Raw genomic sequence first — 13262 nt, 5'->3', positions numbered from 1 at the left:
TCCCAGGACCCCCAGATTATGACCTGAGCCGAAGGCAGAGGCTTCAACCCACTGAGCCACCCAGGCGCCCCAATAAAGAGTTAGTTCTTAGTTAGTTCCAATCAAAACCGGTACTGAGCTCATACTCTGCGCCAGGCCTGGGGGTGGGGGGCGTGAATACTAGGGCCACTAGGGCCGAAAGACAAGAGGAAGTAAGGTCTGGAGGTGGGAGCCAGGAATGTATGTGAACGGGGCAGATGCTGCCAGGGCCCCCTGGAGGGGTCCAACAGGTAAGGAGACTCTGGGCTGGGTCCTGAGGAAGGAATGGGCAGGGAACAGCCAGGTGAAGGCTCGGAGGAGGATTCTGGGCCCTTGCCCAGGAGGACAGAAGCCACAGAACCTGTTAGGGGCAAGCTGGGTTCTGGATGTGAGCAGAGCAACCCAGGAGCAGGGGAAAGCCAGGGAAACGGGAAGAGTAGAGGCAAAGGGGGTAGGCCCAGATCCTGAATGGTCCCCAGCAAAGTCCCTAAAATGGGAGAGAACGGCCAGTGGACCCATGGGGCGAAGGAAACCAGGCAGCAAGGGCTGAGCCAGCACTGGGGCCCCCACTGGTGCTCCATGAATTTTTCTAGAAACTTTCAGATCAAATAAACAGCAGCTCCATGCTTCTGCCGGATGACCTCAGCCCCTCCCTTCTGGCGCGTTTTCTGCAGTGGCCGATTTGGGGATGTCCTGAAGGCACATGTGACCTGTCCCTCCTCGGGCTCCTCCACGTTCCAGATGATGCTCCTACTCCTGGTGGGCCACCTGGCTGCCCTCACTGCTTCCTGAGAAGGCCCCCCAACCTCAAGCTGACCATTTAAGGGTCCCGGAACCTGTGTGAACGCTTGGTTCCTTGAGACCTTTCCACGCCCTCCAAGAGGCCACAGCAACACAGGAGCACGCCCTGCTGAGCCGCCAGACCTTGGCCTTCATCTTCCCAAGACATGGGAGCTACTCACCTTCTCGGCATTAGAGCGGATGCAGCGGATAAAGAAAGGCTCAGCCTTCCCCAGTGCCTCCAGGAGCTTGTTAAGGGACGTCTGGGGAAAGAAGGAGAAGTCTTCAGCTGGGACCCCCAGAGGCAAGCCGCTCAGTGGGAGGGGACCCAGGTCACTTGCTGCCATAAGCACTGACACAGGACACGGGAGGCTATAGCTGGACATTGCACCTGAAGGCTGCACTACTTCTGGGAGCCTGAGAGCTGGAGGGTCCCTGGAGCTGACGGATGCCGTCTTCCCAAGGTCTCCCAGCTCTTTGTCCCAGTGGGAAATTAGGAGGGGTGGGTGGGGCCAGATAAACTCTGTCTGGGGATGTAAAATGCCGGTCAGCCTCAGAAAGAAGCATGGCTGCCATGACTTTGGTCTTTGGCCTGCTGTTTACAAAAAGGATTTATAGGAGCTCCCAGGTGAGGGGATTACAAAAAAAAGTCAAGGTGGGCACTACAGACTCAGATTGAGGAAAAGGGGAAAGGAACAAAAAAGGTGATGGTAAGTAAGGGTCAGCAGCCACCCTTGGGCCACCTTAAAAAAAATGTCTCTGAGCTTCCTGGCAGCCAGGTAAAAAAGGGAAACTGACCTAATAATACAGTTCAGTGATCACATTAATGAGCTAACCTGTTATTTTAACTCAGTGGTTCACAACAGGGGTGATTCCACCCTATCCCCCAGAGCACGTGGCAATGCCTGGAGACATTTTTGGTTGTCACAACTGAAGGACGCTACTGTATATTCCATAACGCACAGGATGGTCCCCACCACAGAGAAAGATCCAGCCCCAGATGTCAAACAGCGCCAAGGGCAGGAAGCCCAAGAACCATTTGTTGGGTTTGTTGTGGCCAGGTCGTGAGAGCATCAGGCTGAGTTTTGCCTCCTGCCCCCGTCTCTGCGGGCTGCTTACCTGGAACTGGGCGCTGATGCTAGGCGGTTTCTTTTTCTTGTGTAGGTGCAGCAGGGACTTGGTGGTGCGATCGTGAAGGGTCATGCTGATGATGAGCTTCAGGGACTTGGAGTCCAGCAGGTTCTATGACAGACACATGGGGTCTGGCCTGCCCTCCTTGGGGGCCCAAGGGGCACCGGGAGCATCGTAGAGGCCTGGGAGCCAGGACTGTGCTCCTGGGGGCGGCAGCCCTTAGGATCAGTCTCGGGACAGTGCTGCTGGAGGGCAGGGGTTGGTGGGCTTGGCAGGAGGCCCGGGCAGCCCTGGGGCTGAGCCTGTGCTGTGTCTCACACATGGCACCTGCTCCGGGAGAACTGATTATGGCCTCTTTTGCGGCACGAGTGGCCAGAAGCCAAGAGCTCCAGAGTGTCACCTTCCTCCTGGAGATGAGCTCTTCAGGGGTGCCAAGTGCCTGGCACTTCAGCATGAGCTTCCCTGGCGGGTCCCCCAACGTGTGCCAACCCTTAGACTCAGCTCACAGGAGGAACTAGCACCATCCCACCTGCTGGCCAGAGTGGAGGTTTCTCTCCCTTTAGTACATTTCATAATCTGTCTGCACGCTGTACGTGGAGACTCGACAGAGGCTGGGAGCACATTACCCGAGGCCAGCTACAGGGATCTCGGCTACTGGCCATGCGCGGATGCCCGCTTCCTGGTGGGACTTTCCTGGCTGCAGGGTCTCCTCTCCCAGGAACGTCTGGGAGGTGCTGCATCCTGTTCTGCCCTCCGGGGTGGATGGTAGCTAAACACCCCCCAAGCATGGCGAGGACAGAAGGGTCCCATTGCCTCTGGGTGGGGAAAGCTCTTTGGTGCTGATCACAGCCCTAGGCTTCCGTGCGATCAGGCCGAGCCCACCTCCTTGCTCAGTCTTCCTCGCGTCCCAGCCTGCGTCCCCAACTCTCTCCGCTTCCTCCTGGGAGCTCCCACGCCCTGCTTCGGGGAAACCCCAAGACCGCTCCAAATAATTTCGATCGGAGAAATTATTTTTAGAGGGGGGCAGGGGGCAACGGCGGGAAGAGGAAGGAACCGAAAAGCTGGAGATGTTAAAAGTGCCTCCCTCCCCCGACCCGGCCCTCTATCTTTCCAGAAAGCAAGTTGAGCCAGGCGCTCTCAGGCAAAGCAAGGTGGCCTTGGGCGGTGTCGCAAATGTTTACCTTTGGAATGAGCTGCTTTTGTTTGATACCTTTACTTTTCCTGTCAAAATATTAAAAATGGTTTTGTGAACAGAAGGAACACGGTGTCTGGATCTGGGTTAGTTCAGCAAGCAGTGCCTCGCGGGTTAGACGGAGCGAGAGCAGACAAAGCAGAAAGTCGGGGCACACAAGTGCAACGAGGCCGCCGCGCCTCCTGTCCGAGGCCCCAGCGGGCCCAATGGGTGCACGTGGGGCGCTTCTGCGACTGCGCGCGAGCTTCACCGGGCCAGCAGCTGCGCCTCCCCTGCCCCGGGTGGTAGGAGCCTCTTGCTTGGGGTGGCTGGTAATCGGCGGGGCAGAATGTGCGTGTGTGCGGGGCCAGCCATGGGGGGAGCTGACAGGTGTCAATGACAGTGCACTGTCCCTCGTGGAGCTTGGATGGACTGAGCATTCCGGAGCCCAGCAGGTGTCCTGGCTCTATTCTCTACGCATTGGGAAATGCCAAATAGGCTCGCAGAGCCACTTTAGGACCCCCTGGTTGGGGGGAACGTGCCCAGCAAAGAACTGAAATGGGGCGTGGGCAGGAGTACATTTTGGACTTACACCGGTGCAAAGGAAAAGACAAAGCCAATCTTTGGGGTAAGGGAGCAGGGTATGGCCCTCATTCTCAGACACTATGGAATCTTGTAGACAAAGAGAAAATTTTTTTAAGCTTGCAGCTTGGGAGCACCTGGGTGGCTCAATTGGTTAAGCGTCTGCCTTTTCGGCTCAGGTCATGATCCCAGGGTCCGGGGGATCAACCCCTGCACTGGGCTCCTTGCTGAGCAGGGAACCTGCTTCTTCTCCCTCCTGCTTCCCCTGCTTGTGCTCTCTGTCAAATAAATAAATAAAAATCTTAAAAACAAAACAAACTTGCAGCTTGGCTCATTTTTAAAGCCAGCTGAGGAGGGGTGTCTGGGTGGCTCGGTTGGTTAAGCGACCAACCCTTGGTTTCGGCTCAGGTCATGATCTCACAGGTTGTGAAAGCAGGCTCCGTGTTGGGCTCTGCGCTCAGCGGGGAGTCTGCTTGGATTCTCTCGCTCTACCCCTCCCATGTCTTCTCTTAAAATAAAATCTTAAACAAAACAGCTGAGGAAATGGTGCCCCGCAGATGAGCAAGATGCTTGGCTGTGAGGCTCTATGTGTGTCACGTTGCATCTCAACCCACGTGAGGTAGAATAAGGCTCAATAAAAATGAATTTGAAAACCAGCTGTTTTGTGGGCACAAGCCCTGAGGGGCTCCAGGTGCCCTCTCAGCCGAGGCTGTAGCTGCCTGGTGCTGTGCCAGTCGTCACCCTCGCTTTGCAGACAGAGGCCGAAAGCTCAGAGCACTTAGGCCACGTGGCGAGTGAGCGAGCGAGCGAGAGACCAGGTCCAAACCCACTGTGCGGCTTCTGGGACAAACTGCCATGTTCGAACTGCCAGGGATGTGCATGAACTAGGACACCCTCCCTCCGGCAGCTTCTCTCTAAGCTCACAGTGGCCAGGGGCCGGGGAAAGCAAGCCTTGCTCTGCACGTTTGGGGGCAGAAAAAGAGATGCTTTGTGGGAGGAGCGTTCCTGCGAAGCTGTGCGGGGCACTGGGGAGCTGGCCGGGATCTGGACCACGGGGCAGACGCCGGGGCAGGAGTGTTACGAGGGCCATTCAGCACAGGCTGGCGTTAAGAATGGAACCACGAGACAGCACGTTCGCAGTGGCCAGTTCAGCAGGACAGGAAGTCTGCAGGCCAGGGTCCTGGAAGCGAGGGGAAGGCGGTCGTTGCACTTGTTGCGGGGGGGGGGGGCGGGTGGCAGGGAGGCGCCGCAGCCTTGGGGGGACTCACAGGATGAAGGTGCGGGGTTTCTGGAGCCGACTGAGGGACTGGAGAAGCCTACGGGGGTCCTCACCCTGCCAGGGCAATCCTTTGATGGTCTTGATGATTTGGTCATGCAAATCGCTGAGGGTGGGGTGGGGGCGGGGTGCGGTGACAGGGAGAAGACTGAGTTAGAGCAGCGAGCCCACCACCTTGGGGTCCCCAGCACGGTCGGGACCATCCCCAGGCCACTGGAGCCCAAACATGCAGCTGGGGAGTCTGCACGCTGTCTCTCCCACCGGCACTGAGAAGGGGGTTCAGCCAAGAGCGGCCGACCACCACTCGGAGGATCCCCCCCTGCTCTGGGAGGGCCAGGCCTGCTTCAGGCAGAATGGGTTTTGCAACACGGCATCTCAGATCACTGAAAAAAGCCTCCTCTGGAACAACAGCCTTCTGGAATGTGGGACAAGCACCATGGGCTAATGAAAAGAGGGGACCAGAGGGGGCCTGTGGGACATAGCTCATCCGTTTTTCTGGTTGGTTCTACGGCCATATGTCGACCTCCTTATTGGCTTCCAGAAATGCCTCAGGAGGAATGGACGGGAACTCACACCGTGGCCCTCCACCTGGGGCGATGCTACCCTCCACGTGATGTCTGGAGACATTTGTGGTTGTCAGTGACTGGGTGCGGGGTGCCGCTGGGATGCTGCTCAGTCCCTGCAGGGCCAGGGATGGTCCCACCACAGAGGAGGACACTGGCCTAGCGCCGAGGGTAGGAAACCCTAGTGGTAGGAGCGCTTTGCCCCAAAGAATTCAATCTCCTTCACCTTCCTTTGTTTGATCACTGCAGGTTCAGGGCTGAGCATACGTCCTAGGCCCAAACTCTGGCACCAGTGAGTGAGAACGAGAATGTATCAGAGATGAAAATCAGATGCTCTGGAAGGGACTATTCACGAAGGACGTCTAGATGACAAATGTCTGGAAACGAGGCAGCAGTGACTACAAAGTGAGTCGGGAGGTTCCGGTTTGTTCGTTTTTTTCCCCCCAAATCCCTCATTCCACTTATTTCAAGTACATGTTTAAGCTCTGGGCAGTTGGCCTGGAAAGACCCCGATCGGCAGCCCCTCATCTGTGTTTCATGCACCATGCCCAAGGGCCTGGACAGCGGCACTTACCTCTGCTCCCTCGCCCTCCAGGGAGGCACAGAGCAAAGACAACAGAGGGGTCACATTTCACCTCCAAACCCTGAGCGGTCAGCGCAGCGGCCAGAGCTCCGGACAAGGCCTATGGCTTCAACCCACACCCCCTGACTCAGCCAGATCTGGCTAGAGTGTCCCCGGCAGGCCCCGGTGTCCCCCGGGCTGCAGACTCCCACTCCTGGCCCTGGACGCCACGCTGAGCGCCTGGGGACGGTGGCTCCTCTTGGTGTGCGTCCCTGGTCTTGGGTTCGAAAGCCCTTGCTTCTACTTACTTCTTGCTTTCATAGAAAGCAATGATGTCCTCAAAAGCGTTAATATCGAACTCCTCAGAGCCGTCAAATGAGAAATCTAGCATTGAGCAGCTGAAAGGGAGAATCTGTATGAACTAAACATGCTCCTGGAGGGGGACCTGTAGCTCGGGGCCAGGCCCTGGGGAGACGGGCATCCCTTTAGTGGAGAATGTGGGTCAGGGGCCACATTCAGTCTTTGCAGGGGCGGGGGGTGTGGAGAACACACAATCAAATAAAGAGATGCCTTCTTTTTCTCTTGTCCCCCTTTGGGTGAAAAAACAGATTTAAAAACGCACCTTTTAAAAGCAGGAAAACGACACATGGTGCTTTCAGGCAAGTCACTCATGGTCACTTACCTGGGTGCTAACTCTACCTCCGTGCATACATGTTTATGAACCTCCTGAAGAACTTTGTACCATGAAGGGCTCAAAAATAAAACGACCTTTTCAAGTTTCAATACTAACTTACTCCTTGGGAATCTGGAGTATTGAGAAAGCAGCTAGGAACTTGGAAGCCCCAGGGCCTTGGCATGTGCCTCCCTGACGGCTAGCACACCCTGCCCACCTTGCCTGGCTCAGCTGGTCCCTTTTCAATACAGCCTGCCCGGCTCTCTCAAGATATCAGAAGTGTCTCTTGTCTGGTTTTGTCATTGCCTTGGAGGTCTGTCCAGTGTGGCCTGACCCCACCTTCCTGGGAGCATAGGCTGTCCACCGTTACACTTAGTGAAAACTGGGGTATGTGGAAGGCCCTCAGTCATTGCTAGGTGGCCACAGAATACCCTCATCATCTTGCATGCAATAAGGCATGTTGTGTTTCTGACAGCAAATGAAGGAACTTGGCCTATTTGTGTCTGGGCCTCCCCGGCCAGGTTAAGGGAAGACGTTCTCTTAAATCAAGCCTGTTGCTCACTGCAGCCAGCCACGGCTCCCTGACCCCACCCGCCAATGGCCATGGCCGGCCATTAAAAGAATCCTTTGTAAAGTGAGCCGTCCAACATCTCCCTAAGCAGATGCTGCATCGAGGCCTGCCTCTGTGTGTGCAGAAAAGCGGCAGCCAGATGCCACTTGTTTCTGGGTCCTCTGGATTCAAGTGGCTGCTGGGGTCCTTATTCAAGTCAACCCCAACCTGGGCCAAGGGTATGGGGTTTCCCGCATTGTTCTAAACAATATCTCCGTGTACCAGCTTCAGTTCGGACAAACCAAGGTCTCGCTCACCGGTAGAGTTTTTCCGACGGGGTGCTTGTTCCTCTCTGCAGCTCTGCCGGGGGACCGTGGGTGCCTGGGCTGCCCATACCTGCTGCAGACACAGAACAGATGGAGTTGGAGGCGGGGGCTACCTGGGGCCTGGAAGGCCTCTGTCCTGGCTGAAGAGGCTTCCATCCTGACTTAAACTCATTTTAAAAAAAAAAAAAAAAAAAAAAAAAAAGGAAAGACAAAACAGCCTGACACTCAAATTTGGGCAGAACTGGGAACCGCGAAGGGTTGATTCCTCTCCCCACCCCCCAGGCAGCACTATTTATTCCTACTTCTCATAAAGGCTTTATCCTCCTGGTTCTGCTTTTAATCAAGGCCCTTTGTGAAATGGAGCCCCGTGGCTGGTATCTAGAGCCGAGTTCCCTGTGAGAGTCACGAAGCCATCCTGGGCCTCAGGTTGCCCTTACGGAAGGACAGGAACGTGCCTTCCTGCCTTGTGAGGAAGAGGAGGGTGAATTCTATACCCTGGTTCAGAAACTCTTGTTTGGGATGAACCAAGTTCTGGAGCAAGACAGGTGGTGGTCACTTGACACGGTGAACGGCCACAGAGCTGCACCCTTCAACATGGACTGAGAAGCCCCCTACCTGCAGCCTTCTCGGCCCTCTCGGCCCGCAGGCGCCCAGCCTCCCGCAGCACGGCCATGGCCCGGATGGCGGCCCGGAGCACGGCCCAGCGGAACACGGCCACAGGGTCCATGCCGATGAGCTCCCGCACATAAGAACTGTCGCTGCCCCGCAGGAGGGCCACGATGTCGGGCCGCATGTAGTCCATGTTCTTTTCCCGGAAATCCTGGTGGGGAGCGGAGGTCGGTGGTCACTTTCCAGTGACCGCCAAGGTCCTGGGAGCCAGCCCGGGAAGGGCTGCTGGTGGGGTGGGACGCTTCTCAACAACAGAGGCCAGGTCCTGTCCCTGGGGCCTTCGACAGCAAGAGCCAGGGACTTAGGGCTGGGTTCGAGGGCCCCCGAAACCTTGCCCCGCGCCATCAACAGAGGGGATGGACCAGGCAGACGCCAGAGGTAAAGGGCCTCCGGGGCATCCGCCCTGTCCCTCTCCTGCCTCCTGCCCTTGACGGACGATGGCAACGGACAGACACGCACCTTGATCTGGTATTTCACTTTCCCGGCGAAGTGCTGGATGATGAACGCTGGCTCCATGACAGGGGTGCCCAGGAAGTACCTGTTGTCTTCGTGCTGCTGTTTGAACTTGGCCAGCAGGGTCTGGCTCGTGGCATGGGGAAAGCTGGGGAGAGGAAGTGGACCTCTGAGTTGCAGGAACAGCAGCAACCGCTTGCTCCGCATAAGCGTGCAGGCCTTCGGTGGGGGAGGCCTGGGCTTTCGTGGCCAAGGAGGACATTTGGCACCGGCAAGACAGGGACATGGGCCCACTAGGGGCAGCTTCTGGGAACAATCCCAGGAGGGGGGAACTTCTGGTCTCAGATCTGTGTGTACCTGGACGCTGTGTCATGGAGGAGGTCTCGCCCTTGCTCCCGTTACAGGGAGAGGCTGGGGGAAGGCGCGGCGAGGGCAGAATAAGGGACCCGTTGTACCTGGCTATTTCTGCCTCCCAGGAAGGAAATGGCTGTAGTTGGCTTTGGCACGCCCCGCCTGTGCCCGGCCTCACCGCAAACATGGGCTGAGCAGTGTGCCTGGGATGCCCAAGGCCAGGCTCCACAGCTTCCCGAGGAGGAGATGGTGGTGGGGAGAATCTTAGCTAGGAAGCACATTGTGTTTCCAGGGCTGGGGAATGGGTGTGGTGTGAGGAATCTGCTCACTCAGTCATTGGGATAAATGCTATTTTAATGTACTATTTTAGAAAATCCAGATCAATGCAAAAAAAAAAAAAAAAAACCCCACGATAAACAAAATAGCAAGATTTTAAACAGAGACAGATCCAGCCCTGCTTGGCCTGGCCCTGCCTCACAGTCCCCCTCCAGGTCCAGCTCTGGGTTTCCTGGGAGTATGGTTCAGCCCTTCCTAGCATCCTGCCTGTTCCCTTATCTGAACATTCTCTACTTGGATCCCAGCTTTTTAGCGTCTGTCCCCTGTCCCAAGTGGGGCCTGGGTCTTAGGCAGGAGATGAGCCCGACTCAACCCAGCACCATAGGGACTGCCGAAGCAGACAAGGAGCCGATCGACAGAAAGCTGTGTCTGCGTCTTGACCCCGGGAACCTGGGAAAGTGACCTGATTCAGAAATGGGGTCTTTCCGAATGTCATTAGTTAAGATGAGGTCATAGGGGAGGCATTCACCCACTGGACTGGAATCTTTGGGAGAGACAGAGACAGACAGAAAGAGTGATGTAACCACAGAGGCAGAGACTGGGTGACAGAGCCACAAGCCATGGAATGCCAGTGGGGTGGGGGTGTGCCCATCTCTTCTGGAAGAGATGAAGAAGGACCACCCCCTAGAGCCTTTGGAGCTAGGTGCAGTCCGCTGAAATCAAGGCATGGGTGCAGTCCGCCCATGCCTTGATTTCAGCCCAGTGATACTGACTCTGCACATCTGGCCTCCTAGACCGTGAGAGAACGCACCTATCATTTGAAGCTGCCTGTGCTCCACGGTCATTGACGGGGTCGCAGGAAACAAATGCAGGGAGTGAATTTCAGTGACCACGCCTGGGTGACCAGCATGGGGCACCTCATCCATACCCCTCCCAGGCTTCATGGTGTCCTCTGGACGAGGGATGCCAGGCTCAACGGTCAGTCCTGCACCTGGGGCCCTGATCCGCTGCCCTTTGCAAGGATGTGCCAACTGGGGCCCAGTTTCTAGACTCAGGCACCGTGTGTCCCTTTCTTAATGACTCCCAGGCCTGCGTGTTTCAGAGTTGAGTCAATATTTCCATGATAAATGCTACGTGTGTGAGGTCAGGATTTGTGGCCAAATGAGTGTGACTAACTCAGAGGTTCTTGGGGATGGTGCAGATTTAGGGTGAGGCCCCAGGGGCTGGGGCACCAGGTTTGCGGGGATGGGGGTGGGGGCAGGCACTGGGCCGCGGACACTCACTTGCTCTCTTCGTCCAGCAGATAGAAGAGCCCGGTGGGCTTCTTGCTGATGAGATGGATGCAGCCGACGTTATCAGTGTAGTCAATGTTGTGCCACGAGATCCCTTCGCTCTGGTACTCTTCCTGCAGGATTTGGGGGTTTAGCGGATAACCTCACTACCCCATGGCTATGGTAACGCTTACACAGCATGCATCGTATATGAGTATATTTATGTACGCACATACGTATTCATATGTACAGGACACATATTGCTATATCAATGGAAATATATTCAGTTATATAAAATTATTGGTAACAAGAAAAAATTAATAACAACAAAACAACATGAAACATACAAGATGCTTAAAATCACACTTAACATGTCCCAGGGGGCCAGCAACTTTTCTCTGTATAGGGCCAGATGGTAACTACATTAAGCTTTCTGAGCTACGTAGTACCTTGTCAAGATTCGGCTGCGGCAGCGTGAAGGAGGCTACGGATGAGATAAAGACAAGTGGGCGTGGCCATGTGCCAATAAAGGTCTATTTACGAAAATAGGTCGTGGGGCCAGCCTGGACCCATGAGCAGCCATTTGCCGCCCCTGCTCTGGAACCTCAGTGTCCAGTAATGCGAGTGATATGAGGCCATGTAGTGCGAGTGACCTACGTGACTTGGAATTTTCTAATAATCACAGTTAAAAGGTAAAAAGAAACAGGTGAAATTCACTTTAATAATATACTTAGTTTCACCCAATATATCCAAACCATGATCGTGTCAACATGTGATCAATGTAAAAATGACCAGTGAGGCATTTTATATTTTTTCTTTTGCACGATGCGTCGGTCATCAGCCGCGTTTCACTATTGCCGCACAACTCAAGGTGGACCAGCCACGTTTCAAGGGCTCAATAGCCAGAAGTAAAGTTTTATAGTAAAATCAGCTAAATTATTCATAAGCCCATCATTTTTTCTTCTTCCCCCTGTCCAGATCGCCAATGTGAAGGTAACACCTGGGGAAAGACGGGTAACTGTAGTAATGAGGAACCATGGCAGACAGATTATCCAGAGTGTTGACCAAAGCAAATCCTTACATGGCCTCTCTAGTTCTCTCCCATTGGATGGATTTTCACATCTGAGCAGAAAGAAGGTATAAAACTGACCCATGGACAAAAATGCCCCCAGTGTCTGCCTCATCCAAGGCTGGGCCGGGTTTTCCCAGACTTTCTCTTCTGTAGAGAAAGATTCCAGGGCTGGTTCACCAGCAAACTGAGCCCTGAGGGAATTCCCGGTTCTGGCTCATTCCATCCCCCCTTGGGCTACCTCGGCAACAAGATGGCATTTCCTGACCTGTTCTAGCTTGAAAATGTGCTGGTTGAAATAATACTGAAGCTGCTCGTTGGCATAGTTGATGCAGAACTGCTCGAAACTGTTCCTCTCGAAGTCTTCAAATCCGAATATGTCGAGGACCCCGATGGACAAGCACTGTGAAGACAGAAAACAGTCATTACCAGTGGGTCCTTCTTAAACAGGTGGACGCGACCTGTTTGGTTATGCGGGCTCTGCACTCGCCCCAGCGCTCTGTTGTTGCTGCCTTGGAATCTGTAATATGCGAACAAGGGGCGCTGTGTGTTCATATGCACCGGGTCCTGAGAACGGCACCCCATCCCGTTCCCTGGGCCTGCCCCTTGGAGCAACTGGCCCGTTGCCTGACGCCAAGCCATGCTACCTTGGCCCCTGACATCCCAGGCCATCTGCCGAGGGTGTGTGACACCCAAGGGTCTGGCCGTCCCCAGCTCTGCTTGGTGGAGCAGGCAGGGGCGCGGGCTCTCACCGAGACAGACTCTTCCATGTCTTTTTTGTTGAGGAGGGCGTGGTTGATCCGCAGCACGATCCAGTCGAATAGAGCGCTGTACAGGGACTTGGCCATGGAGTCGCGTGCGGTGATAGCCTGTGGGCACACGGCGGGGAGTGTCACACTTCGATGTGGGCCCTGCGCTGCACCACCCAGAGGTCTGCACTCATGGGGAGATCGAGGCTGTGACTCTGAAGAACGCCCCATTCCATGGACACGCCCCCTCTCGCTCTGCACCTTACCCCTGCACAGCGGAGCACCAACTACAAAGCCCGGACCCGGCAGCCTAACGTTCAGCGAAGGCTCTCTCATGAGCCAACTCACTACCCCGAGCAAGCTGGGGAACTGCTGAGGACAGAACACAGGCTCAGGGAGGACACCGTGCTGGCCCGTGGGGGAGAACCAGCCCTGAGGTCGACCTGGGTGGGAAGCCAGGTCCCCTGCAGTTCTGAGAGCATCATAGAGATGCCATCATATGTATTGAAAGCAGTAATGGTTTTTAAATTAGGGGGAAAAAAAAGGCTTACCGAGGTGTAATTTACATACAAGAAACTGTTTCTCTTTATGTACTCAGATCTGACTTGTGACAGATGTGCTTGGCTGCAATTAAGATCTAGAACACATGTCCTGGTTTTGCCTTTCCCAGGAGGTTGTGGAAACAGGGCCCCGAGGGATACAGGGCCCCACACCTGGTATCTGTCCCTTGGCGTTGTGCCCCTCAGGGGCAGCCATGCTGCTGGGGGTTCAGGTGGTCCTGTAACAACTTTT

General features: G+C 55.2%; 1 protein-coding gene across 9 annotated transcripts in view; it reads right to left on the bottom strand.

Moving 5' to 3' along the window:
- The window catches only part of MYO9B (myosin IXB), an 85030-nt gene that overhangs the window by 17235 nt on the left and 54533 nt on the right, over positions 1–13262 (bottom strand). For 4 of the 9 annotated variants that reach the window (XM_032314945.1, XM_032314964.1, XM_032314960.1 and 1 more), the window contains exons 9-19: positions 12474–12590; positions 11990–12124; positions 10665–10786; positions 8761–8902; positions 8248–8452; positions 7624–7705; positions 6392–6481; positions 4951–5064; positions 3111–3150; positions 1918–2040; positions 981–1061 (exon numbers count right to left, since the gene is read on the bottom strand). In XM_032314945.1, coding sequence (XP_032170836.1) covers positions 981–1061; positions 1918–2040; positions 3111–3150; positions 4951–5064; positions 6392–6481; positions 7624–7705; positions 8248–8452; positions 8761–8902; positions 10665–10786; positions 11990–12124; positions 12474–12590 — 1251 coding nt within the window. The remainder of the gene's footprint in view (positions 1–980; positions 1062–1917; positions 2041–3110; positions 3151–4950; positions 5065–6391; positions 6482–7623; positions 7706–8247; positions 8453–8760; positions 8903–10664; positions 10787–11989; positions 12125–12473; positions 12591–13262) is intronic. The other 5 variants (XM_032314953.1, XM_032314983.1, XM_032314969.1 and 2 more) reach the window with 5 other exon arrangements.

The sequence above is a fragment of the Mustela erminea genome, chromosome 1 (genome assembly GCF_009829155.1).
Source record: "Mustela erminea isolate mMusErm1 chromosome 1, mMusErm1.Pri, whole genome shotgun sequence".
Classification (NCBI taxonomy): Eukaryota; Metazoa; Chordata; class Mammalia; order Carnivora; family Mustelidae; genus Mustela; species Mustela erminea.
The sequence above is the reverse complement of the archived record's forward strand: the minus strand, read 5'-3'. Positions and strand labels throughout refer to the sequence as shown.